The 26,772-nt window shown below is 43.9% G+C and overlaps 2 protein-coding genes across 2 annotated transcripts in view; one reads left to right on the forward strand and one right to left on the reverse strand.

Moving 5' to 3' along the window:
* The window catches only part of LOC126471489 (polyhomeotic-proximal chromatin protein), a 304,690-nt gene that overhangs the window by 230,760 nt on the left and 47,158 nt on the right, over positions 1 to 26,772 (reverse strand). The window lies entirely within an intron of this gene.
* Positions 1 to 26,772, forward strand: part of LOC126471376 (nucleolar and coiled-body phosphoprotein 1-like) — a 157,397-nt gene that overhangs the window by 99,487 nt on the left and 31,138 nt on the right. The window contains exons 11-20 of the mRNA XM_050099498.1: positions 505 to 651; positions 2,898 to 3,240; positions 3,358 to 3,506; positions 8,475 to 8,570; positions 8,813 to 8,908; positions 9,138 to 9,233; positions 9,321 to 9,416; positions 9,505 to 9,690; positions 22,120 to 22,266; positions 24,513 to 24,671. Of these exons, the coding sequence (XP_049955455.1) occupies positions 505 to 651; positions 2,898 to 3,240; positions 3,358 to 3,506; positions 8,475 to 8,570; positions 8,813 to 8,908; positions 9,138 to 9,233; positions 9,321 to 9,416; positions 9,505 to 9,690; positions 22,120 to 22,266; positions 24,513 to 24,671 (1,515 nt within the window). The remainder of the gene's footprint in view (positions 1 to 504; positions 652 to 2,897; positions 3,241 to 3,357; positions 3,507 to 8,474; positions 8,571 to 8,812; positions 8,909 to 9,137; positions 9,234 to 9,320; positions 9,417 to 9,504; positions 9,691 to 22,119; positions 22,267 to 24,512; positions 24,672 to 26,772) is intronic.

Here is a 26,772-nt window from a genome sequence, read left to right on the forward strand (position 1 = left end):
AACAACCTTTGATTGCAATTTTACAATTTGCTTAATGAAAAACTTGCAATCAAAGACTGTTCTGGATTCCATAATTTCTTAAACAATGGGTAACTGTATTCTTCAATGAAAACATGTCACACTTCCAACATAATGCAGCATGACCTGAGCGTCTTCGGCACCATTCCTTTGAGGGATGCTGTGGATGTGGCAACAATTACGCCCCACACTCAGCTGTCAACTTCAGAAGGGTCATTTATTGATTGAGTGTTTATATGTCCCGAGCTTGTTATAAATATATAATTACGTAAGAAACCTGTGTGAACCTCTCCTTGCAGCTCCAAAAACTATGCACAAAGACAACTAAATCTCCAATTTTTTAAAAAAAATTTAGCATTATTGTCATAATCCTGACCTTCCAAATCATTTCAATTACTTTTAAAGATATAAAGGGCATTTTCTCCATAAACCTCCACACATTAATTCCGAACATTCGAAGAATGCTTTAGTAATGTCTGTCTTCAGGGTGTAGAAGCCGAAACTGCTACTACTACAGAAGAACCTAGTGGTGAAGTTGGCAGGACTTTGGCCTTACAGCCACGAAAAGAAACAACCAAAGCCACAGAACTGAAGGCGACGGTGCAGTGTGATAAGAGAGAGATACCAAATCAGGTGGGATAAGAGTTCCCCCTTTACATCAGTTATATGTATCTCTCGTCATAGCAAAGTTGTTCACTTCAGTCACAGTTCTTTAAACACTAATGTTTGCACTAGCACCAGTATTATAATGAGGATTTAAACAACAAACATTATTAAAACTGATAGCGCGATATGAACAATTAAAAAAACTCATTAAAGACTGTCAGTCAAAATTCACATTAAGAAAGAGGCAACGCCTCTACATAGAAAAACCCGTTTGGCAAAACGTCCAACAAGAGTTTCAAGATAATGATTCTCAGGAAGCAACTGGGTTATAACCACATATGTTATTTGTTATTTTGCATCTACACTGCTGGCCATTATAATTGCAACATCAGGAAGAGCAGTAAATAACAAAATTATTTTTTTCTTAATGAAAAGCCAATACAGTTGCTATCAAGAACTTTAATAGCAACTAGAGTGGCTTTTCATTAATTGACTGTACAGCTGTACAATCAGCTCCATCCAAATATGGATAAACTGAGAAGAAATTATTTTTATTTAGTATTTACCATATAGTACGAAGACTACATGATTTAACTTGTAGGTGATTTGGGGGTATGCAAGATGAAAAATTTAGTACACAGTCACCTGTGACAACAACGGCTATAATCTGGCCGGGCAGTGAGCTGAACTGAGCTTGGATGACAGTTAGGGGTACGTCATTCCATGCTACTTCCCTTGTATTCCAGAGTGAATCAATCATTGTGGCTGATGAATGGAGGCATTTCAATCTCTCGGCAAAACACAAACAAATGTTTCCAGTGGAATAGAAATCAAGAGAACATGCTGGCATGGACAACAATACATCACCCTCTGTATTGTGGTAGGTCCGGAAGAACGGGAATCTCATTGAAAGATGATGTCACGGGTATCTTGAAGATAGGGAAGAGGGATCGGCCTTAACACATCACAAATGTAACATCTGCTGTCTAAATTATCAACTTTGAGAACCAAGGGTGATTGTGTTGTGTACCCAGTGGCACCAGATACCATACACCACATGCTGGTCCTGTGTGACAATGACAAATGCAACCTGGGATCATTCATTCTTCTCGGAGCTTCCACACAGATGCATGTCCATCCCAATGGTGCATTCAGAACCGGTATTTGTCAGATAAAACAATGTCGTGCCACTCCTTTGTGCAAGAGTTGTCGTAGGGCATATCACTGATTGCGCACCTCACTCTGCCACGCATCAAAGGAATCTGCAAAAAATGGTAACTATACTGACAGCCTGTGATGGTTGGTTCAAATGACTCTGAGCACTATGGGACTTAACTTCCGAGGTCATCAGTCCCCTAGAACTTAGAACTACTTAAACCTAACTAACCTAAAGACATCACACACACCCATGCCCGAGGCAGGATTCGAACCTGCGACCGTAGCGGTCGCGCGGTTCCAGACTGTAGCGCCTAGAACCACTTGGCCACTCCGGCTGGCCAGCCCGTGATGCTCCAGTGTCATCGCCCTCTATGCGTGAATACGTGTAATGCTGCAAACAAACCCAATTACTGCCTCAAGGTACGTGACATAGCAGTACGACCCTGCATGGACTAGCGGAAATACGTCTGTCGTCTCTGACGAAAGTCTTTTGTAGCCGTTGAGATCCTGCACGGCATTGGTTGTGGACCTTATTATGAGTCGATTCATATTAGCGGGACGTACCGGTTAGCGTAATAGTGGCTTTTTCATCAAACACGGTGGCGACATCTTCCATGCCTAATACATAATCTTAACCGCCTCATAATACTGAATTGTTTTATTGTATGCTGTTCCCAAATTGTAGCTCATAAGGTAGATAAGCGACTAACGAAGTATAACATTGTACTTCAGACTTATAGCTTATCAGAAACTTAGATATTTTCCCATGAATTACGCAGTGTAACTGTTATGTGCCCAAAATTGCTGAGTGGCTAAATCACACAAATCCACATCACTTCCCTACCGTCATGACTACAACAAGTGCAAACTGGGGTAACTACCATGTACAACCAGTTCAATGTATTATGACTACTTCACCTCTCTCGGTAATGGTAATTTGATTGCGACATCAGATTTATAGGGAACTTTCAAATCAAGAAAATATGTTGTACTATCTGTCTTGCCATAACACTATGCATCGTAGGGCAGCTGAGAAATCAGCATAAAATATTTTTAATATTACCTGCCAATTCTTCAAGAGGAAATTAGTGTAGTGTTATTTCTGATTGCTGCAGGGTGCGGAACAAGCTGCAGAACAAAATTGGGCAGATCAAGCTGGTGCCCCTTCAGCTGCACATGATATGCCATCAGCTGCATCTGATGTGCCCTCATTTGCAACTTATGGGCCATCAGCTGCACTTGACATGCCATCAATTGAAAGTGGTGCACCCCCCGTACACGCAGATGCACCTGGCGCAGCTTCAGATGCACCTACGGCACTTTCAGCGCCTTCAGCTGCACATGATATGCCATCAGCTGCATCTGATGTGCCCTCATTTGCAACTTATGGGCCATCAGCTGCACTTGACATGCCATCAATTGAAAGTGGTGCACCCCCCGTACCCGCAGATGCACCTGGCGCAGCTTCAGATGCACCTGGCGCAGCTTCAGATGCACCTACGGCACTTTCAGCTGCAATAGCAGAGCTCTTAATTACACTTAGCACATCCTCAGATGAACCTGGTGTGCCCTCAGCTGCACATGACACGCACTCAGCTGAAACTGGCATGTCCTCAGCGGCAACAGGTGTGCTCTCACCTATACGTGGTGCCCCTTCACTTGCATCTGGCATGCCCTCAACAGCAGATGTCAGCTATGGCGCCGAGACAGCAGACTCCTCAATGGTAACGCATTAAAGCATTTTTGTGTTTATTATTTAATTCTTTATTTTGTTGCCTTCAGGTAACAAGGAATTAAATGCGCTAAAATTTCTTGACACAGAACGAGTTATCATGTAAATCAATGAAAAATAAACATAAAAAGACATAAAAAATTTTGAAGCACCAAAAAAGGAAAAGATTTGCAATAGTATACAGGGTGTCCCATTCATCTTGACCGCCCTAAATAAGTGTTTGTCCAGATACAAATAACAAAATGTTTCAAGCAAATTTTCTTTAACCGTCAGGGGGACATCAATCAGCATGATTGCCTATGTTGTGGCTTTGTTTTTTGCAAACATATGAACAGCGGTATGACTTTCTTAAATGGCACCCTGTATTTTTTATTCGGTAATTCATTTCCTCTCCTAAAGACCTATTCAAAAATGTATCACAGTGTACCATTCACTGAAACACAACGTTATTAATTACACAACACAACATTGACTTTGAGCCCGGGATCACAAACTCGTCCAGTCGCTGGAGTTGTCAGAAAACAAATGAAAACCAAGTAAAAACATAACACAAAATTGACTTTGACTCTCCTGTTCCATTGCCCAGGAGTAGAACATTCAAAGGTGCTCTAAGTGGTGACCCTGGACACCGATTCACTGGTGCACTCGTTAAATGAAAGAATTATTTACTGTTTCCAGTGTTGCCTGCTGACGAGAATTACAAGCAAGCACTATACGTTCCTCCATATCCTCTGAAGTAGTTGGAATATCGCGTTAGACAACGTCTTTAATGCATCCTCAAAGGAAAAAGACCAGAGGGTTTAAATCAGGAGACCTAGCAGGGAAAGTAACTGTTCCTCCTCGACCAATCCATGTGGCAGGACGTGCACGCTAGGCGTTATGTGCTGGACATCCATCGTGTTGATGCCACATAAGCATTCTGGTTGTTAGTGGCACTTCATCCAGAAGAGGAGGAAGAATTCGTCTGAGGAACTTGGCATACGCTATGCAGTTTAGACAACCATTGATGAAATAAGGGCCAATAATTGTAGTGCCAAGCATCCCACACCAGATGTTAATTTTCCATTGACACTGATGTTCCACCTGTCTAAATCATCGTTGGTTGTCGCTGGACCAATAACGCATATTCCTTGTATTTACCTGTCCTTTCTATGAGAATGAACATTCATCAGTAAATAGAACATTGGAGAAGTAGTTCGGGTTGGCGAGGATTTTCTGCTGTGCCCACTGGCAGAACTGTACACGATTCTGGAAATCATTCCCATGCAATTCTTGACGTAGGTGTACATGGTAAAGATGGAACCGGTGACGTGGAAGAATACAATCTACACTGGTTTTAGGAATGCCAATCTCGTGATCAAGCTGTCGAGTGCTCACATGCGGATTCATAGCAACGGAAGCAAAGTTGGTTGGTTGGTTTGTGGGATTGAAGGGACCAGACTACTAGAGCCATCGGTCCCTTTTTCCACGAACCTGAAATACCCACAAAGAATAAGAACAAACAATGGAGATGACAAGAGACGACACAGGCCAAGAAAGACGCAGACAGACACCAGACAAAAGAAATTAAAATCACACCGAGTGTGACAGTGATTGGCCGACCATAGAAACAAAAATGGAAAAGCCAACCACCAAGAAACGCACTAAAAACCCTAGTCTAAAATCGTAGGCTAAAGGCCAGACTCAACACAAAAAAAGGAGAAACACTTAGACCAAGCGATAAAAACCCTCCCTGCAAGCAATAAAACTCAAAACTAAATCTGCCATTGCAACGTCATCTGATAAAAGTGCAGGAAGCGTATCAGGCAGCGCAAACGTCTGCGTGAGCACAGTTAAAAGCGGGCAGTCCAACAAGATGTGGACCACCGTCAAAGCTGACCCGCAGCGACATAAAGGTGGGACCTCGCAGCGCAATAAATAGCTGTGTCTTATCCAGGTGTGGTCAATGCGCAGCCAGCAGAGAACAATGGAGTCCTTGCGAGAGACTTGCAAGGAGGAGCGCCACACACCGGTGGCCTCCTTGATGCCCCAAAGTTTGTTGGGTGAAGGAAGGGTGAGCCACTCTTCTGCCGCAAAACTGACCTGAGGTCATTCTCTGAAAGGCCAATCTCCAAGGCTGGTGCACCGACAGCCTGTTTGGCTAGAGTGTCAACACGTTAATTTCCCGGGTGCCGACATGACCCGGGGTCCACACAAAGACCACAGAGCGGCCACAACGGGCAAGAGTATGGAGGAACTCCTGGATAGCCATCACCAGATGAGAGTGAGGGAAACACTGGTCGATGGCTCGTAAACTGCTCAGGGAGTCACTACAGATAACGAAGGACTCACCTGCACAGGTGCGGATATACTCTAGGGCGCGAGAGATGGCGACCAGCTCGGCACTGAAAACACTGCAGCCAGCCGGAAAGAAGTATTGTTCATAGTGATCCCATAGAGTAAGAGCATAACCGACACGATCAGCAACCATCAAACCGTCAGTATAGACATCAGGGCCTTGAAACGCGCCAAGGATTGAAAGAAAGCGGCGGCAGAGGGCCTCAGGAGGGACTATGTCCTTCGGGGCCCTGTGCCAAATCGAGCTGAAGGCATGGGCGGGGCACACACCACGGGGGTATACGCAGAGGGGCCCGGAAAAGAGGTGGAAGGGGGAAAACCTCAAGCCCAGAGAGGAGAGCTCTGACACGAACCGCGACCGTACATCCTGACCAGGGCCGCCGTTCCAGAAGATGGATGACCGACTGAGGGAACAGGAGATGATAATTGGGATGCCTGGGCAAGCTACAAACATGTGTAGCATAAGTGGCCAGTAATCGTTGGCGCCAGAACTGCAATGGAGGGACACCTGCTTCCATAAGTATGCTGTTGACAGGGCTTGTCCGGAAAGCTCCAGTGGCGAGTCAGATCCCGCTGTGAAGGATGGGGTCAAAGCAACTGCAATGCGGAAGGTGCTGCCGAACCATTAGCCAGGCTCCCATAATATAGACGGGGCTAAATTAACACCTGGTACAGCCGTAGAAGGGTAGACCGAGCGGCACCCCAGCTGGTGTGACTCATCGTATACCTTCGGCATGTCAAAGATGGCAACCAGATACTGATGGCGGGCAAAGGCCGTACGGATGGCAGACTCCAGGCACACCAGATTATCGGCGGCAGAGCGGCCCTTACTGAACCCACACTGAGACAGAGCCAGGTAGGCCCCGAGACTCAAGTAGCCAACTCAACCTCCGGCTCATCATGCATTCGAGCATCTTGCAAAGAACGTTGGTGAGGCTAATGGGGCGGTAGCTGTCCACTTCCAGTTTGTTCTTCCCAGGTTTCAACACGGGGATTACGATGCTTTCCCGCCATTGCAACGGGAACTCACCCTCAACCAAGACACGGTTGAAAACGTCTAGGAGGCGTCGCTGGCAGTCCACCGAGAGGTGTTTGAGCATCTGACAGTGGATGCCATCAGGCCCGGGAGCTGTAACAGGGCAAGCGGCTAGGGCACTTTGGAATTCCCACTCACTGAACGGAAAACTGTATGATTCAGGGTGGCGCATGTGAAATGAAAGGCCCTGACGTTCCAACCGCTCATTCAGGGAGCGGAAGGCCAGTGGGTAATTCGCAGAAACGGAACTCTGAGCAAAATGCTCCGCTAAGCAGTTTGCAACTGTGTCGAAGTCAGTACAGACTGCTCCATTCAGTGAAAGTGCAGGTACGTTGACGGGGGTCTGATAGCAATAGAGTCGCCTAATCTTGGCCCAAACCTGCTGTGGAGATGTACGGAGGCCAATGATGGAGACATACCTTTCCCAGCACGCATGCTTGCATTGGCGTATGAGACGGCGGCCTCGCACACAGAGCCATTTAAAGGCAATGAGGTGTGTCAATGAGTGATGTCGCTTGTGACACTGGAGTGTCCGCCAGTGATCTCCAATCGCCTCAGCGATCTCGGGCGACCACCAAGGCACTGTCCTCTGCCGAGTGGACCCAGAAAAACAGGGATTCGCAGATTCTGCGGCAGTAACGATGCCGGTGGTTACCGAGTGAACCACCACATCAATGGCGTCATTGGAAAGAAGCTCAATAGTGGCAATGGAGGTGAACAAGTATGTGTTGTGGGGCGTACGTTTTGGATAATGAATATTATAGGCTTCTTCACAGAAACAGAGGGTGATTGCGGTAACAATCCGAATAAATCGTAATTACATTATTACTCCGTAACGAGTCGCCGGGGACTGAGCCGCTTACTCCAAAATACTCAGAGGGTATCCCTGAACAACTCCTCGTGGCTTTAAGGTTCTGTCTTTTCTTTTCAATTGACGCTTTCTGAGGGTTTATCTCTAGCAGTGTGCAATGCTGATATTACACGAGCGGATGCATTAATTGTGCTGTGGTCTTGCGATGCTGCAGTAATTTCTCGCTCAATGTCTGCCGCACTGAACAAATTTGGGAACAGGAATTCGCAGTGTAAAACTTTTCCCCTGCCGTGGACTGGTATTTGTAGCAGTATCGTCAGTCTCGGTCGAAGATGACTGCGCACTATTAGTTTTCGAAAACCTAAGCTGCTTGTAACTTAAACTCGCCCGCGAAGCACTGGGTTGCTCAAAACACAATCTTACAGTCTGAAGCTTGACCTTTCCCTGCCTGCAACGCATCCGTAGAAGTTAAGGCATTGGCATAGTAGGTAATGTCCTGGAAATCTCCTAGTAGTATTTATTCTGTCATTTCAGTGCCGGAAATTTCACCACTTCCAAACGTCGTTATTTTTACAGCCAACAGGAGATCGTACATTTAGTTATTCAGTTATCTTGAAGGTTACACGTTGTTCCGTATCTATGCAAATCGATTATGGATGTAGTATAGAGGTCTACAGTTATCACTATTTCACAGACTTCTTCACACACCTCGAAATTCCAATTCACAAAGCACCAAACTTTGAACAAGTTATTTTAATCAGTGTTTTTTATTTCAGGATGAGGTGCAGTCAAAAGACTCAAACACCGAGGAGCAAGATGTTGAGACACCAGAAACAGTTGCCCCTCCACCTCAGAAGAGATCAAAGAAAAAGGTATTAATAAAATGCTCAAATGTTTCTAATGCCATACTTTGAGCAATTTATGTTAACAATGTAGTAGCTTTCTTTTAGGGAAAGATCAGGCACTCTGGTGGGTCACTGTGAAATCACTCAAATCCCATAACAATTATTTCCAAATTCGCGCTCCCTCAGAATTAAGACACCTCCAGATTCAAACGTTGCAACCATTATACTGTGAACAACTTATTTTAATGAATTTTTTGGTTTTCTTTCAGGATAAAGTAAAGTCAAAAGGCTCTAAAATGGAGGGGCAAGAAGCTGTGCAGCCAAAAACAGCTGGCGCTGCACCTGGCCACACATTACCGGAAGAGGTACTGAAACGCTCACCATCTAAGTCAAATGTTTACTTTAATCGAAGCAGACATTATCTTTTAGGGAAAGGTGGGGCAGATTGTTGGGTCTTTGTAACATCACAGACATTCCACAATATTAATTCCAATTTCTGCGCTTCTTCAGAATTAGACACATCCCAATTCAAATGCTGCAATCCCTGTATTTCGTGAATAGCTTATTTTAATGAATATTTTCGATTTATTTTAGGGTAAAGAGCAGTCAGAAGCCTCAGGGAAAGTGGAACAAGTTCTTGAGACGCAGAAAACCTCTACCTCTGTACCTGGGAAAAGCTCCAAAAAGAAGGTATTAAAAGGCTCACCTCCAAAAACAAATGTTTCTAATATCACATTTTGAGAGACTTACTTTAACAGTGTAGTGGTTTTCTTTTAGGCTAAGAAGGGAAAGAATGGTGGCAAGGCAGGAAAGAAAGCTGTCGAACCACAACAAACAATTGACAGTCCACCTATGAAGAAGGCAACGAAAAAGGTATGGAAATGCTCACTTCGACAGTCAAAGGTTTCTAACACCACACTTCGGGTAATGTATTTTAACTAATGTAATTGTTTTATTTTAGCGCAAGACGGCTCTGTCTGGAGGGAAAACAACACCGAAAAATGTCGGACCACCAGAAACAAGTGCCACGGTACTGGAAAAGGCCTCAGTGAGAAAACAGTCGAAACGTTCTGCTTCTGCTGGTGAACGCTATTTGCAGACGCCAGTGACATTTTCAGGCGCTGACGCACCTGCAGCAGCACTGAAGGTCAGAAGGGAGTATTAACTTACGTATAAATAGTAAGCTGTATTGCACGTATAATACATCTTAGCTCAAATGAAGACTTCTTGTATCGCCAATACTGAGAGAGGTTGCATCATTTGTCTTACTACAATGAACTATTGTACTGTTATCTCCCGAATGAGATTGTAAGATCACTTACGTATGATTCGTTCCGTGGTTTCGAAAACGTCATCATATCTATGGTACTGATGAGCAATATTGCGTGTAAATAGGCTCGAAGACCAACTGATGTTCGATTACACTGATGCTGACAAATCACTGGGAAAGGAGAGACCGTAGAAGATGCGTCTAGGCAACTAAAAAGACAAAAAAAAAATCGCAACACTAATAAGTTGTAAGACTTAAATGAAGATTAGTAGGCGTGTTTCTACATCTGAAAGATTATGTCTAATGAACTTACACACCAGTCGCATAAGAGTGGCGCCAGTAGCATCACTATGAGGGTGAAAGTCAGGTTTGCTTTAAATACTCTCTGTAACGGTCGTGAGCGTTAGTTACGTTTGAGACTGGACGTGGTGAGTTGATGTTAGTCAAGAATGCCTTTCAGGCGATAAAGATGCCATTGTCAGCTCCTCACTGAGTTTTAACGAGGTCGTGTAATAGGGCAGGGAGAAGCTGGATGTTCCTTCTGCTATATTGTAGAAAGACTTGGCAGGAATGTAGCCACTGTACATGAATGCTGCAGCGGTCGTCACGATAATGTACGCTCGCAAGATGACCGTGCTCCGGACGTCCACGTGGCACTACCGAGAGGGAAGACCACTATCTTTGGTGTGTGTGGCTCTGGCGCATCGTACTGTATTCGCAGCAGCAATCTGGGCAGCAGTTGGCACCACAGTGAAACAACGAGCTGTTACCCTTAAAGGACAACTCCAATCCGGAAGCCCTGTATCGTGCATTCCACTGATTCCAAACCGCCGTCATTTACGAGTTCGGTGGTGTCAAACGAGAGGTCATATAGGAGGGTAGTGTGGAGGTCTGTTGTGTTTTCTGATGAAAGCTCGTTCTGATCCTGCGCCAGTGATGGCCGTGTGTTGGTTAGACGGAGGCCAGGTGAGGGCCTGCAGCCAATCTGTCTGCGTGCTAGACACACTGGACTTAAACCTGGAGTTTTGGTCTGAGGTGCTATTTGGTATGACAGCAGGAGCACTTTCGTGGTTATCCCATGACACCTGACAGCAAATCTGTACGACAATCTGGTGATTCGACCTGTTATTCTGCCATTCATGAACAGCATTCCAGGGTGCCAAACTGCCTATTGGCTTCTGTCTCGCGTTCTTCGGCCGACGTTCATATAATGATTTTTCTGACGTTTCGCCAGCACGAGTGGCTGGCATTGTCAAAGCATCACCCTCCATTGCCGGTGGTGAACTGGAGCCGACATGAAATGGCTGGGTCTATACCCATGGTGTATTTGAAGAACCAGCGTCCTTGAAAACGCTCTGTCTCACGAGGTGTTCCTTGATGGTGCGGATTCAGGGTTATATATGGTATTGGCTAGGGGTCGGTTTTCCCCTGGGTAGATGATGTTAGTGGAAACCGAGCTCGCGGGCGCAGACTATACGTACCTGGCGCGCCAACGTCCGAGGGCTTCTCCGCGGTCATTTCCGGTGCGGTTCTCCTCTTGCTACCTGCGACGGTCGTTCGCTGCAGTACGGGAAGCCAGGATCCGTTTACCTTAAGGCTTTCCTCTTTCTTGGTCAAACTGTTCGCGTGTTTTTGTATTTCTACAGCTTCTCTGAACAGGCGCGTGTGATAGTGCATCTCTACAGCCAGAACTTCCGTGTCGGCGAATTTTATTACGCGGTCGGTCTCATTCAGTGCATGCTCTGCCACGGCCGATTTCTCCACCTGCCCCAACCTGCAATGTCGCTTATGCTCTTTGATCCTGGTGTTCATTGATCGTCCAGTCACTCCGACATAAACTTTTCCGCATGTGCATGGTATACGGTATATTCCGGACATTGCAAGTGGGTCTCTTTTCTCCTTCGCCGATCTAAGACACTCTTTGAGCTTCCTTGTCGGTTTGAAAATCGTCTTTACGCCATGTTTGCGCAATATACGGCCGATTCTGTCCGTCATTCTGGGAATGTATGGCAGAAAGGCCGTACCCGACATTTCTTTTTTTGAGCAGGACGAATATGTGAGCCGCAACACCTCAAACGAGAAATGCAACACCTGGAAACTGTCCTGAGGAGCAATGGGTACTCCACAAATTATATTAGAAGTGTAACAGAGCCAAACACTCAGCGAAGTAAGGAACCAGAAAAAGAAATGTCGGGTGCGGCCTTTCTGCCATACATTCCCAGAATGACGGACAGAATCGGCCGTATATTGCTAAACATGGCGTAAAGACGATTTTCAAACCGACAAGGAAGATCAAAGAGTGTCTTAGATCGGCGAAGGAGAAAAGAGACCCACTTGCAATGTCCGGAATATACCGTATACCATGCACATGCGGAAAAGTTTATGTCGGAATGACTGGACGATCAATGAACACCAGGATCAAAGAGCATAAGCGACATTGCGGGTTGGGGCAGGTGGAGTAATCGGCCGTGGCAGAGCATGCACTGAATGAGACCGACCACGTAATAAAATTCGCCGACACGGAAGTTCTGGCTGTAGAGAAGCACTATCACACGCGCTTGTTCAGAGAAGCTGTAGAAATACAAAAACACGCGAACAGTTTGAACAAGAAAGAGGAAAGCCTTAAGGTAAACGGATCCTGGCTTCCCGTACTGCAGCGAACGACCGTCGCAGGTAGCAAGAGGAGAACCGCACCGGAAATGACCGCAGAGAAACCCTCGGAAGTTGTCGCGCCAGGTACATATAGTCTGCGCCCGCGAGCTCGGCTCCAGTTCACCACCGGCAATGGATGGTGAAGCTTTGACAATGCCAGCCACTCGTGCTGGCGAAACGGCAGAAAAATCATTATATGAACGTCGGCCGAAGAACCCGAGACCGAAGCCAATAGGCAGTTTGTCAACAAGTGGCCACGAAAGCCTTAACAATTTTGTATTCCAGGGTGCGTTTTCCAACAAGATAACGCTCGCCCACATACCGCTATTATGACCCAACATGCTCTACGGAGTGTCGACATGTTGCCTTGGCCTGCCCGATCATCAGATCTGTCCCAAATCGATCACATGTGAGACATCGTTGGACAACTCCAGCATCATCCACCAGCAGCATTAACCGTCCCTGTACTGACCGACCAACTGTGACAGGCATGGAACTGCATTCCAAACTGACATCCGGCGCCTGTACAACACAACGCACGCACATTTATATGCTTGCATTCAACATTCTAGCGGTTACACCGGTTATTGTCGGACCAGCATTTCACATTTGCAATAAGTTATCTCGCACTTACATTAACCCGTGATCCTGCAGTTTTAATCACTTGCATGAGTTACGTAGACAAATGTATTCCCGAAATTTCGTTACTCTACATTAATTATTTTTTGATGTTGCGATTTTTTTCATCAGTGTGTTTTCATGAATTACTGGGCAAAATTTGCCACTTTCTTACATTCGACCCACTTTAAGTATTCAACACCGGAAAAATCGATAGCAGCGATAAAGGTATGAACATTACTAAGCTTGGTTATTAAATCAGGAGAAATATTAGGCAAAAGTAACCGTTTGCCTGCACATAGTCCTCGATGTATCTTTTTAGAAATGAGATGTTTAATTCTTGTAAGTGGAAATACTGGTAGTTCTCGCGCTTATGCTACAGCAATGGAGGTGAGATGTGGGTATTAATTAAGATATGAGTAGAGATCTGTATTTTGTGCATTACAGATGTTTTCTCGGATGATTACTTAGGAACGACTGCGACACTATAGTACAGAAAATAGCCGAAAGAAGTACGGAATGGGATTTACAGGAATGGCATTTTTATTCAGAGACAATGCTTACACTGAAGTCACCACAATTCATGATGGTCTCCTGGGCATTACTAAAGACTGGACATGGTTCTTAATGGGATGTGAGATCACCATAGACGACAATGCATCCTCTGCAACGCGCTCCTATGCTGGCCAGAGGGTTGGTACGGAGTTCTTCCATTCCTCGACAATGCTGGACGCACCCACAAATGGCGAGAGTGGAAACAGCTAATGCAAGTCGAACATGATCGTTTTGATCGTCCAGGTGTTATGGTGTCGGGAGACAATGTTGCAGGGGCGTACTGACCTCCAAATCTTTGAACATGGTATACTCGCGTTATTGTGACAGTACACTCCTTCCCCATACTCCTCTCTTCAGGGGTACATTAGGCACTGACTTCATTTTATGGATGACAATGCGCGACCGCTACGAACAGCGCAGGTGGAAGAGCCCGTGAAACGAGAGGAAATTTGGCGAATTTGAATAGGGTCTGCCTGTCGCCCCGACTTAAATCCCGTTAAGCACCTGTGGGATGCGGTAGGGAGCCGTACTGCATCACGTCCACTTGCACCGTTGTCAACTGCGCTGGTGGAGGAATGGAATTCTCCACCACAAGAACTTCTTGCAAACTTTGAGGCCGGACTGGGAGCACGACGCAGAACGTGCACTGCTGTCCGTAGTAATCACACGCCTTACTGAAAACCATCTTCTGCCTTTTGTAATGTCCAGGGACCATTGTAAATCATGGTAACTTCAGTGTAATTATTGCCTTAGAGTAAAAGTGTCATTTCTGTTGGTCTCATTACGTACTCCTTTCAGCAACCTTCTGTACTATACTATACTACACTGTACTGTACTATGCTATACTGTTGTAGTTCTTTCTATGCATGGTCGGAGTTTCGCCGATCCGTAGTACTTGGTAGTGACGCCTTAAGCAAAAGTTACTTTCGTCCTTAAGTTTTGGACACCAATATAGTTCTTCTCATTACTGCAATGTAGAAGATGATCCAAGTACATCAACTTCTCAAACACTTTTTTTTGTTATACCAGCGATGTTTTACATGCTACTACTTTATACAGATGTTTGAGCAAAGACCTAAATATTTCAGTAGTTATAGTGTGCATAATGACCACGAGCAACAACTTTCATAGTAAAATATCACTGTTGACAGTGACGTCTTGCCAACATCGGTTGGGTATTGCTGTCTACGTCTACTCTACAGCACCTGATTGAAATTTAGTCCAAACATTACCTGAAGTGATACAGAGACATACAGTAAAGTGTACAGCAATAAAAAGGCAGTACAAGTTCAAATCTTAACGTTTTTACGTGCTACGGAGAGAGCCCCTCGACAGGGTGTTTACTAATACCTATTACAAGCTTCCAGGAGGGTACAGAGGTACTTAGTACATAAAGTTTTGGTAAGGAACCTATAGTGTACCGTTTGGATATAAAGTAAGTTTTGAGATCAGATCACTTTCAAACATCCCGCCTCAAGATAGATAATGGAGAGGATAGGCCCTGGCCTGTATGCTCAACAGGAGCACATGGCATGGCCAATGGTCCGAGAGTCCGTGGAGCACCACATTCCACCCTCCTTGATGCGAACATATCAGTTTCTCACAGCTGCTCTTGCAAACGGACGAAAATTAAATGCATATCATAATTACAACAAGGACTAACGACGGTGCCGACTTCGTAGATCGTGCGTATACAACGAAGTGGAAGATTTTAATGTGATTCGATTTTCAAAATTATTTCGAATCCAAACGGTACATTGCTAGACATGGTTTCCTTGTCAAAATTTTATCTACTAAGTCCCTTGTACAGACCTTAGAGGCTTGTAATAGGAGCTGTGAAACACCTTGTATATCGTGTATAGTTTTGGAATGTCTCTGAAGGATAGCATTCCATACAGCTTCTGTCCAGGTGCAAAGTTGATCTATACTGGTTTTTGAGTGGGATTCTTGAACAAGTCGTCTATTGACCAAAATCTTTGAAATCTTGGCTGTTCGAGGTTTCAACAGCATGGGCAAGCCATGGTATGAAATCTTCATGTCACATATGCAAGACGACTTTAATATCCATTGCACTAGTGAACCAATCGCATCCTGTATCTGTGAAAGCTTTAGGACTAGATTTACGGAAGGGCACACTTAATGTAGCACAGCTTCCCTAATACAGAGGTTGTTCTTTGAAATATCCCTAATTCGGAGCAGCCAGGATGGTTCATGCTACTGTCACCTTGTACTAACAAGACAAACTTTCATTTAGCATGATGCTGATGAGCTCAAGACTTACCGAAGAAGGAAAGGAAAACTTCACTCTCTTTGCTTGCGTTTCTCTGTCGTGCTATGACGCCGATGGATGGATGGATGGATGGATGGATGGATGGGTGGATGATAGGGTTGTGAGGTACCAGACTACTATGTATTATGGTTAATGATGCCTCCATACTGGATCTGTCAGAGACGTGGGCGAAAGCCTTTCAGTTTTAAGACACAAAGAAAGATGGGTAAAAGAAAGCTGGCATAGGGTAGCGATAAGAAGTGTTAAGAATACATATTAAAAGATTCATGGGGTAAATGAGAATAGGATAGGGTAGGCGTCAGCTAAGAATGATTCCAGGCCCACTGTCGTTTGTCATGGGATAATATTAAAAATGAGTTGGGATGTTATGGGTTGAAACAGCCCTCTATATGGGTGGGGGGGGGGGGGGGGGGGGAGCTGTAGGTCTCCTGGGGCTAAAAATCCGTAGGTAGGTGACCATCCTCCCGTCCAGCATCCATTCAACCGTAACAATGAACCTTTCAGATAAAAGCACACACCCATAGTGACAGATAAAATTTAAAACCTGATTCGCCACCTGGACATTATCAGCTACGATTTCTGGGAGTGACTCAGCTGGCTGCAAAGCTCGCCATGTATCAGGGAAGGAGGGGCACTCCCAACAGGATATGGATGACTGTAAGGGGAGTGCCCCTACTACAATGGTGTGGGGCGTCTTGTTGCTGGTGGCTGTTACTGGAGAATGAGGTTGTGTTGATTTGGGTAGTGGGACCTGGAGGGGGCAACCCTCTGCTAGGGAGATGTAGCTGGGTAGAGGTATTTGTTATAAGAGTAGACACGGCCAAGTTTCCCAGAGCAGATGTAGATGTAAGAGGAATGAACTAATGTGGGACAGCAAATATTCCTCATGGTAGATGATGGGTCAGTTACGTTTCGGGAGTATCTTGCTCTCATCTGGACAGGGATACAGCGACTGTACTTGTTTTTGGCTTTGTAGTATGTTAAACGATCAAAGATCTTGAAATCTTGAATCTTACATTCCCTTCTTTCCATGTTCCATGTGGCAAGTTGGTGATGAGAGGGAGTGATCCTCCCTACAACTGGTGCAGTAAAGGGGTATCCTCAAGTAGTTGTTGTCCGCAGTCTCCCTCATGTTGGATGGTTTTAAATTATACCATCAGAACATATACTTCACTTTATCCAGTATTACGTCACCTCAAAACCCAAAATAAACGCTCCAGTGCTAACTTTGTTATCACTAGGCTCTCATGGGACACAAAGGATAAAATTCGACACCACTTCATCCAAATTACTACACAATAATTCAACTGTTTATAGTATAAGCTCCCTGTGGAGGATTATATCTTTGACCATATTTAGGGTCCTGCGAGGGGTAACTGTTGCACGGATGTCGCCAAGTTCGTCAAAGTATAACAATGCCCTTGACTGTCCAGTGGAGGTTGTTATAATTAGTACGATCTGTTCCATAATTTGGCCAGCCGCAGTGGCCGAGCGGTTTTAGGCGCCTACGACCGGAACCACACGCCTGCTACAGTCACAGGTTCGAATCCTGCCTCGGGCGTGGATGTATGTGATATCCTTAGGTTGGTTAGGTTTAAGTAGTTCTAAGTTCTAGGGGACTGATGATCTCAGATGTTAAGTCCCATAGTGCTCAGAGCCATTTTTTTCCATAATTTGTTTACTGAGGTGACTTCTCCATACTTGTCTTAGATTTCCTCCACAAAAAATAATGGCTTGCTATTTGTAACAGATTCACCATTACTCCTGGTACAGATGAGAAATTGAGGCACAGATCTCTACTTGTTCAACAGGTCAGTTTTCATCTCCATTCATACGCAATGAGGGAAACATATTGGGTTATATACACCTGCATTAAAGTGAGTCGATCGCTTTGATACCATACTGTCTCCAGTATGGTTCGGCTTGACTCTCTTGCAGTTAGGGTGCCATGGTGCCACTTACTCCAACTAGGGGCTCCACCCACGGGCACCACACCACCTATGCAACTGTCCCTTTGAGTGGAGGTTGTTGCTGTGAAAGTTGTTGCCTAGAGTTTGTGCTCCATATAAGATAAACAAATATTTCTGGGTATTCATAGTTAGAGACTGCATCAACAGTGCATTACATTTCCTCCACAAAAAAATAATGGCTTGCTATCTGTAACAGATTCACCATTACTCCTGGTGCAGATGAGAAATTGAGGCACAGACATCTCCACTTGTTCAACAGGTCAGGGGACTACCATCATACACATACCTGACTATCTCCCACATGGACTGGCATCATACTGCTGTGCTGTAAGGGTGTGGTAAATGATAGCCAAAGATGTCCTGCTATGAAATGAAATGGCACCACAGACCATCGCTCTTGGCTGTCAGCCTGTACAGAGGGTGACAGTCAGGTTGGTATCCCACTGTTGTCCGATGAGTCTTCAGACATGTCTTTGCTCATCAACGGAGCTCAATTCAAAGCAGGACTCATCAATGGAGACAATTCCACTCCAATCAATGATATTCTAGGCCAAATGTGCCCGACACAATTGTAAATGGGCTAGTTGGTATAAAGAGGTCAATGGCAGTCTTCACAAGGGGCACTGTGAGCTCATCCCCCTTTCTGTGAGCCGCCTATTAATGGTCCTTGTCGTCACTGGTGTTCCAGTTGGACATCGTATCAGTGATAATTATGAATCTGGGGCTCTGGGTGTCTCTCTGGCAATTGCTCTGTCCTCACGTTCTGTCACCTCTCTAGGTCGACCACATCATTCTTGATGATGTGTTCACCAATTATTTACCCGTCCCTGCCAATATTGTTGAATAGTGGTATCAATTCTATTCAAATGTCGAGCGATTTCCTGATTACTCCAACTGGCTTCTTTGATCCCAACTACATGTCCTCTCTCAAATGCTGACAACTGCATATATTGTTCACACGCCCATCTGCGAGGCCCACTTACTGTCCAGCTGAGGGTAACGATGATTTTTAAAAGAATCAGTCGAAACATGGTTCTTTATTGCCCATTAGGCAACGAAGTTGGTGGTGTCACACTGAACATTTACTCTAAAGTAGTGAAGCCACTGATTCGAATTACAGTGTTTGTTTATACTCTACTGTTATGTGAACAAAAGTTCTACAAAGAACAGTATCCTGGTGTTTCATTTAGCTTAATGACTGCACAGAAAGTGTATATTGCTGATGAAACTATTTCACATTTCCACATATAGGTCGCTTATGTCAAAACATTCAAAATTTCATCCTCTATAATCTCCCAAATTTTTAAATCATCATTCTCGCTTTCTTTATCTTCTTACCTCACAAAAACTTCCCCATCCTTTCACTTTGGGCTTGTCTTTTTTCTAGCGTCCATGCGTTTTTAACTTTAAAATTCCCTCTTGTTGGGTTATTTGGTATGAAGTTTACTGTACTGAATATCTGCCTGTATATATTCGCCAGTGGGTCAATACACTGATTTATATACGGTAGCTTCTGGTGTCTATAAGCCAACGTATTTTGGATTCTTGGGTTCCATTGATGATGTGGAAGATTTTTTTGGTGAAGCGACAGTTGGTCATTTGTGCTCTATGACCACAGAATTTCATACATCTTTCCCGTGCAAGTGAGGTGAACCGCTCATTCAGTGAATACAGTTCTTATGAGCCTTTGCACATAGATATATCAACTTGAATTTTGGGTCCAAATATTTTTCTCAGAATGTGTCTTAATTTTCTCGATGTATATGACGTTGGTAGTTGATGATGGTGTCTCCATAGCTTAGAGTGCTTCTGTAAGAACAACTGTGTGATAGTGACAAAGTTTGGCTTTAAGAAACAGAGATTTCTTTTGCACATATTCCAGGCAGTTGTGTAGGCTTTACACAATTTTTCTGCACGTGTTTTGTTAACTACTTCTTTGTTGCTAGTGTTTCCAATAATTTCGCCTAGATGCTTGAAGTGTGTAACTTGTGTGATATTGCCATATTTTGTTGCAAGTTATGTCAAGTTCAGGCTCTCGGAGTCTATGTATTGTGTTTTACCAGAAATTTGGAATCAGTCTGGTCTTTGGTGGAGACAATTCCACAGAGGTGTCTGAATCTCTGTGGAGGAACTGCAGGCCGTCCTTCCTCAAGAGCCGAAGTCAGAGTGGGTAGGGACGTTTGACGCTGAGGTCTGTAGCAAAGTCGACGTTCTGAGTAATCATCCAAAAGGTGTTCTGTTGGGGTTAGGTCATGACTCTGGGCAGAACTGTTCTCTCAGGAATGTTATTATCCACAAACTTTGCCTCACAGATGCTGTTTTACGACACGGTACTTTGTCATGTTGATACAATCATTGTCTCTGAACCTCCTCCTCCACTATTCTTAGTTACACCACTATAATATGTATTCAAATACCTCGGCATTCAGTGTTTTCTTACGCACAATAAGTAGTTTGTATAGCCCAACCTTCAACCTTTTAGTGTCAGCATAAACACAACCAGTTAGTTCATGTAAATTGAACTCATTAGAAATGTTAGTCCCACATCACATCACCGAGCGAGGTGGCGCAGAGGTAGCACACTGGAATCGCATTCGGGAGGACGACGGTTCAATCCCGTCTCCAGCCATCCTGATTTAGGTTTTCCGTGATTTCCCTAAATCGTTTCAGGCAAATGCTGGGATGGTTCCTTTGAAAGGGCACGGCCGATTTCCTTCCCAATCCTTCCCTAACCCGAGCTTGCGCTCCGTCTCTAATGACCTCGTTGTCGACGGGACGTTAAACACTAACCTAACCTAACCTAACCACATCACATCAATGTTAGCAATTTGATATTGTAGAAATAAGTATTCTTGTGGGATCATGACTATTTCTAATTGAAGGAGAGTGTCCGAAATTTAGCTAATTCTGCACCTTTATCTATCTATCAATACACAGTTTAATTATGGCAAATTTTGGAGTGTGTGGCAGTAGCAGTCTTACTTTGTTACGTCTAATAAATCTTTTATTTTCTTTATTGGCCTACCCTTCCTTTTCTTCCCCAAAATTTTCCTTCCAATACATTCGTTAAAAACTTATTGTATCTCTAAAATACACAGAATGTTTCATTTTCCTTCTTTGAATGAGGTTCGCTACTCACTGATTTCTTTCCAAACAACTTCATTGGATTTTCCTTCTGTCCAGCTGATCTTCATTAGTCTTCTCCAAAGACACATTTTCATCCCTACTAAACGATTCCTGTCTCTCAACAGTCTCCAGTTTTCACAGTCATGGATGACGACACTCCAGGTAGCACAAGGTTTGTTCCTCTCGTTGCTATACTAACGACATGTTCACTAATGGCTGTCATCTTTCACTGAAAGTAATTGCAGTTATTTTTCTGGGTGCTATTGCCTTGTAGGTTCTATTAGGTTCTGTAAGTAAACTGCCTAAATACCAAAAGTTATAAGTAGCCTTTCAACGTCTTTGGTAGGTGTTTTATTATATTTGTTTTGCTACTATCAAAATTTTGGTTATAATACTGTTCATTTTGAGATAGAACACTTTGAAGTTTGTTGCAGATTTAGACAGCACGTTCTGTATTGTTTTTGTTATCAGCTGTTGGTGGAATATCTGCTGATCTTTTACAGTAATTGGTAATTCCACTCACCATTAACTCCAGATCAATGCCCATCCAAATTGCTGAACCTCGCCCAATGTATACCTTATTGAATCGAAAACAACCTTTGATTGCAATTTTACAATTTGCTTAATGAAAAACTTGCAATCAAAGACTGTTCTGGATTCCATAATTTCTTAAACAATGGGTAACTGTATTCTTCAATGAAAACATGTCACACTTCCAACATAATGCAGCATGACCTGAGCGTCTTCGGCACCATTCCTTTGAGGGATGCTGTGGATGTGGCAACAATTACGCCCCACACTCAGCTGTCAACTTCAGAAGGGTCATTTATTGATTGAGTGTTTATATGTCCCGAGCTTGTTATAAATATATAATTACGCAAGAAACCTGTGTGAACCTCTCCTTGCAGCTCCAAAAACTATGCACAAAGACAGCTAAATCTCCAATTTTTTAAAAAAAATTTAGCATTATTGTCATAATCCTGACCTTCCAAATCATTTCAATTACTTTTAAAGATATAAAGGGCATTTTCTCCATAAACCTCCACACATTAATTCCGAACATTCGAAGAATGCTTTAGTAATGTCTGTCTTCAGGGTGTAGAAGCCGAAACTGCTACTACTACAGAAGAACCTAGTGGTGAAGTTGGCAGGACTTTGGCCTTACAGCCACGAAAAGAAACAACCAAAGCCACAGAACTGAAGGCGACGGTGCAGTGTGATAAGAGAGAGATACCAAATCAGGTGGGATAAGAGTTCCCCCTTTACATCAGTTATATGTATCTCTCGTCATAGCAAAGTTGTTCACTTCAGTCACAGTTCTTTAAACACTAATGTTTGCACTAGCACCAGTATTATAATGAGGATTTAAACAACAAACATTATTAAAACTGATAGCGCGATATGAACAATTAAAAAAACTCATTAAAGACTGTCAGTCAAAATTCACATTAAGAAAGAGGCAACGCCTCTACATAGAAAAACCCGTTTGGCAAAACGTCCAACAAGAGTTTCAAGATAATGATTCTCAGGAAGCAACTGGGTTATAACCACATATGTTATTTGTTATTTTGCATCTACACTGCTGGCCATTATAATTGCAACATCAGGAAGAGCAGTAAATAACAAAATTATTTTTTTCTTAATGAAAAGCCACTACAGTTGCTATCAAGAACTTTAATAGCAACTAGAGTGGCTTTTCATTAATTGACTGTACAGCTGTACAATCAGCTCCATCCAAATATGGATAAACTGAGAAGAAATTATTTTTATTTAGTATTTACCATATAGTACGAAGACTACATGATTTAACTTGTAGGTGATTTGGGGGTATGCAAGATGAAAAATTTAGTACACAGTCACCTGTGACAACAACGGCTATAATCTGGCCGGGCAGTGAGCTGAACTGAGCTTGGATGACAGTTAGGGATACGTCATTCCATGCTACTTCCCTTGTATTCCAGAGTGAATCAATCATTGTGGCTGATGAATGGAGGCATTTCAATCTCTCGGCAAAACACAAACAAATGTTTCCAGTGGAATAGAAATCAAGAGAACATGCTGGCATGGACAACAATACATCACCCTCTGTATTGTGGTAGGTCCGGAAGAACGGGAATCTCATTGAAAGATGATGTCACGGGTATCTTGAAGATAGGGAAGAGGGATCGGCCTTAACACATCACAAATGTAACATCTGCTGTCTAAATTATCAGCTTTGAGAACCAAGGGTGATTGTGTTGTGTACCCAGTGGCACCAGATACCATACACCACATGCTGGTCCTGTGTGACAATGACAAATGCAACCTGGGATCATTCATTCTTCTCGGAGCTTCCACACAGATGCATGTCCATCCCAATGGTGCATTCAGAACCGGTATTTGTCAGATAAAACAATGTCGTGCCACTCCTTTGTGCAAGAGTTGTCGTAGGGCATATCACTGATTGCGCACCTCACTCTGCCACGCATCAAAGGAATCTGCAAAAAATGGTAACTATACTGACAGCCTGTGATGGTTGGTTCAAATGACTCTGAGCACTATGGGACTTAACTTCCGAGGTCATCAGTCCCCTAGAACTTAGAACTACTTAAACCTAACTAACCTAAAGACATCACACACACCCATGCCCGAGGCAGGATTCGAACCTGCGACCGTAGCGGTCGCGCGGTTCCAGACTGTAGCGCCTAGAACCACTTGGCCACTCCGGCTGGCCAGCCCGTGATGCTCCAGTGTCATCGCCCTCTATGCGTGAATACGTGTAATGCTGCAAACAAACCCAATTACTGCCTCAAGGTACGTGACATAGCAGTACGACCCTGCATGGACTAGCGGAAATACGTCTGTCGTCTCTGACGAAAGTCTTTTGTAGCCGTTGAGATCCTGCACGGCATTGGTTGTGGACCTTATTATGAGTCGATTCATATTAGCGGGACGTACCGGTTAGCGTAATAGTGGCTTTTTCATCAAACACGGTGGCGACATCTTCCATGCCTAATACATAATCTTAACCGCCTCATAATACTGAATTGTTTTATTGTATGCTGTTCCCAAATTGTAGCTCATAAGGTAGATAAGCGACTAACGAAGTATAACATTGTACTTCAGACTTATAGCTTATCAGAAACTTAGATATTTTCCCATGAATTACGCAGTGTAACTGTTATGTGCCCAAAATTGCTGAGTGGCTAAATCACACAAATCCACATCACTTCCCTACCGTCATGACTACAACAAGTGCAAACTGGGGTAACTACCATGTACAACCAGTTCAATGTATTATGACTACTTCACCTCTCTCGGTAATGGTAATTTGATTGCGACATCAGATTTATAGGGAACTTTCAAATCAAGAAAATATGTTGTACTATCTGTCTTGCCATAACACTATGCATCGTAGGGCAGCTGAGAAATCAGCATAAAATATTTTTAATGTTACCTGCCAATTCTTCAAGAGGAAATTAGTGTAGTGTTATTTCTGATTGCTACAGGGTGCGGAACAAGCTGCAGAACAAAATTGGGCAGATCAAGCTGGTGCCCCTTCAGCTGCACATGATATGCCATCAGCTGCATCTGATGTGCCCTCATTTGCAACTTATGGGCCATCAGCTGCACTTGACATGCCATCAATTGAAAGTGGTGCACCCCCCGTACACGCAGATGCACCTGGCGCAGCTTCAGATGCACCTGGCGCAGCTTCAGATGCACCTACGGCACTTTCAGCGCCTTCAGCTGCACATGATATGCCATCAGCTGCATCTGATGTGCCCTCATTTGCAACTTATGGGCCATCAGCTGCACTTGACATGCCATCAATTGAAAGTGGTGCACCCCCCGTACCCGCAGATGCACCTGGCGCAGCTTCAGATGCACCTGGCGCAGCTTCAGATGCACCTACGGCACTTTCAGCTGCAATAGCAGAGCTCTTAATTACACTTAGCACATCCTCAGATGAACCTGGTGTGCCCTCAGCTGCACATGACACGCACTCAGCTGAAACTGGCATGTCCTCAGCGGCAACAGGTGTGCTCTCACCTATACGTGGTGCCCCTTCACTTGCATCTGGCATGCCCTCAACAGCAGATGTCAGCTATGGCGCCGAGACAGCAGACTCCTCAATGGTAACGCATTAAAGCATTTTTGTGTTTATTATTTAATTCTTTATTTTGTTGCCTTCAGGTAACAAGGAATTAAATGCGCTAAAATTTCTTGACACAGAACGAGTTATCATGTAAATCAATGAAAAATAAACATAAAAAGACGTAAAAAATTTTGAAGCACCAAAAAAGGAAAAGATTTGCAATAGTATACAGGGTGTCCCATTCATCTTGACCACCCTAAATAAGTGTTTGTCCAGATACAAATAACAAAATGTTTCAAGCAAATTTTCTTTAACCGACAGGGGGACATCAATCAGCATGATTGCCTATGTTGTGGCTTTGTTTTTTGCAAACATATGAACAGCGGTATGACTTTCTTAAATGGCACCCTGTATTTTTTATTCGGTAATTCATTTCCTCTCCTAAAGACCTATTCAAAAATGTATCACAGTGTACCATTCACTGAAACACAACGTTATTAATTACACAACACAACATTGACTTTGAGCCCGGGATCACAAACTCGTCCAGTCGCTGGAGTTGTCAGAAAACAAATGAAAACCAAGTAAAAACATAATACAAAATTGACTTTGACTCTCCTGTTCCATTGCCCAGGAGTAGAACATTCAAAGGTGCTCTAAGTGGTGACCCTGGACACTGATTCACTGGTGCACTCGTTAAATGAAAGAATTATTTACTGTTTCCAGTGTTGCCTGCTGACGAGAATTACAAGCAAGCACTATACGTTCCTCCATATCCTCTGAAGTAGTTGGAATATCGCGTTAGACAACGTCTTTAATGCATCCTCAAAGGAAAAAGACCAGAGGGTTTAAATCAGGAGACCTAGCAGGGAAAGTAACTGTTCCTCCTCGACCAATCCATGTGGCAGGACGTGCACGCTAGGCGTTATGTGCTGGACATCCATCGTGTTGATGCCACATAAGCATTCTGGTTGTTAGTGGCACTTCATCCAGAAGAGGAGGAAGAATTCGTCTGAGGAACTTGGCATACGCTATGCAGTTTAGACAACCATTGATGAAATAAGGGCCAATAATTGTAATGCCAAGCATCCCACACCAGATGTTAATTCTCCATTGACACTGATGTTCCACATGTCTAAATCATCGTGGGTTGTCGCTGGACCAATAACGCATATTCCTTGTATTTACCTGTCCTTTCTATGAGAATGAACATTCATCGGTAAATAGAACATTGGAGAAGTAGTTCGGGTTGGCGAGGATTTTCTGCTGTGCCCACTGGCAGAACTGTACACGATTCTGGAAATCATTCCCATGCAATTCTTGACGTAGGTGTACATGGTAAAGATGGAACCGGTGACGTGGAAGAATACAATCTACACTGGTTTTAGGAATGCCAATCTCGTGATCAAGCTGTCGAGTGCTCACATGCGGATTCATAGCAACGGAAGCAAAGTTGGTTGGTTGGTTTGTGGGATTGAAGGGACCAGACTACTAGAGCCATCGGTCCCTTTTTCCACGAACCTGAAATACCCACAAAGAATAAGAACAAACAATGGAGATGACAAGAGACGACACAGGCCAAGAAAGACGCAGACAGACACCAGACAAAAGAAATTAAAATCACACCGAGTGTGACAGTGATTGGCCGACCATAGAAACAAAAATGGAAA

This window comes from Schistocerca serialis, chromosome 3 (genome assembly GCF_023864345.2).
Source record: "Schistocerca serialis cubense isolate TAMUIC-IGC-003099 chromosome 3, iqSchSeri2.2, whole genome shotgun sequence".
Classification (NCBI taxonomy): Eukaryota; Metazoa; Arthropoda; class Insecta; order Orthoptera; family Acrididae; genus Schistocerca; species Schistocerca serialis.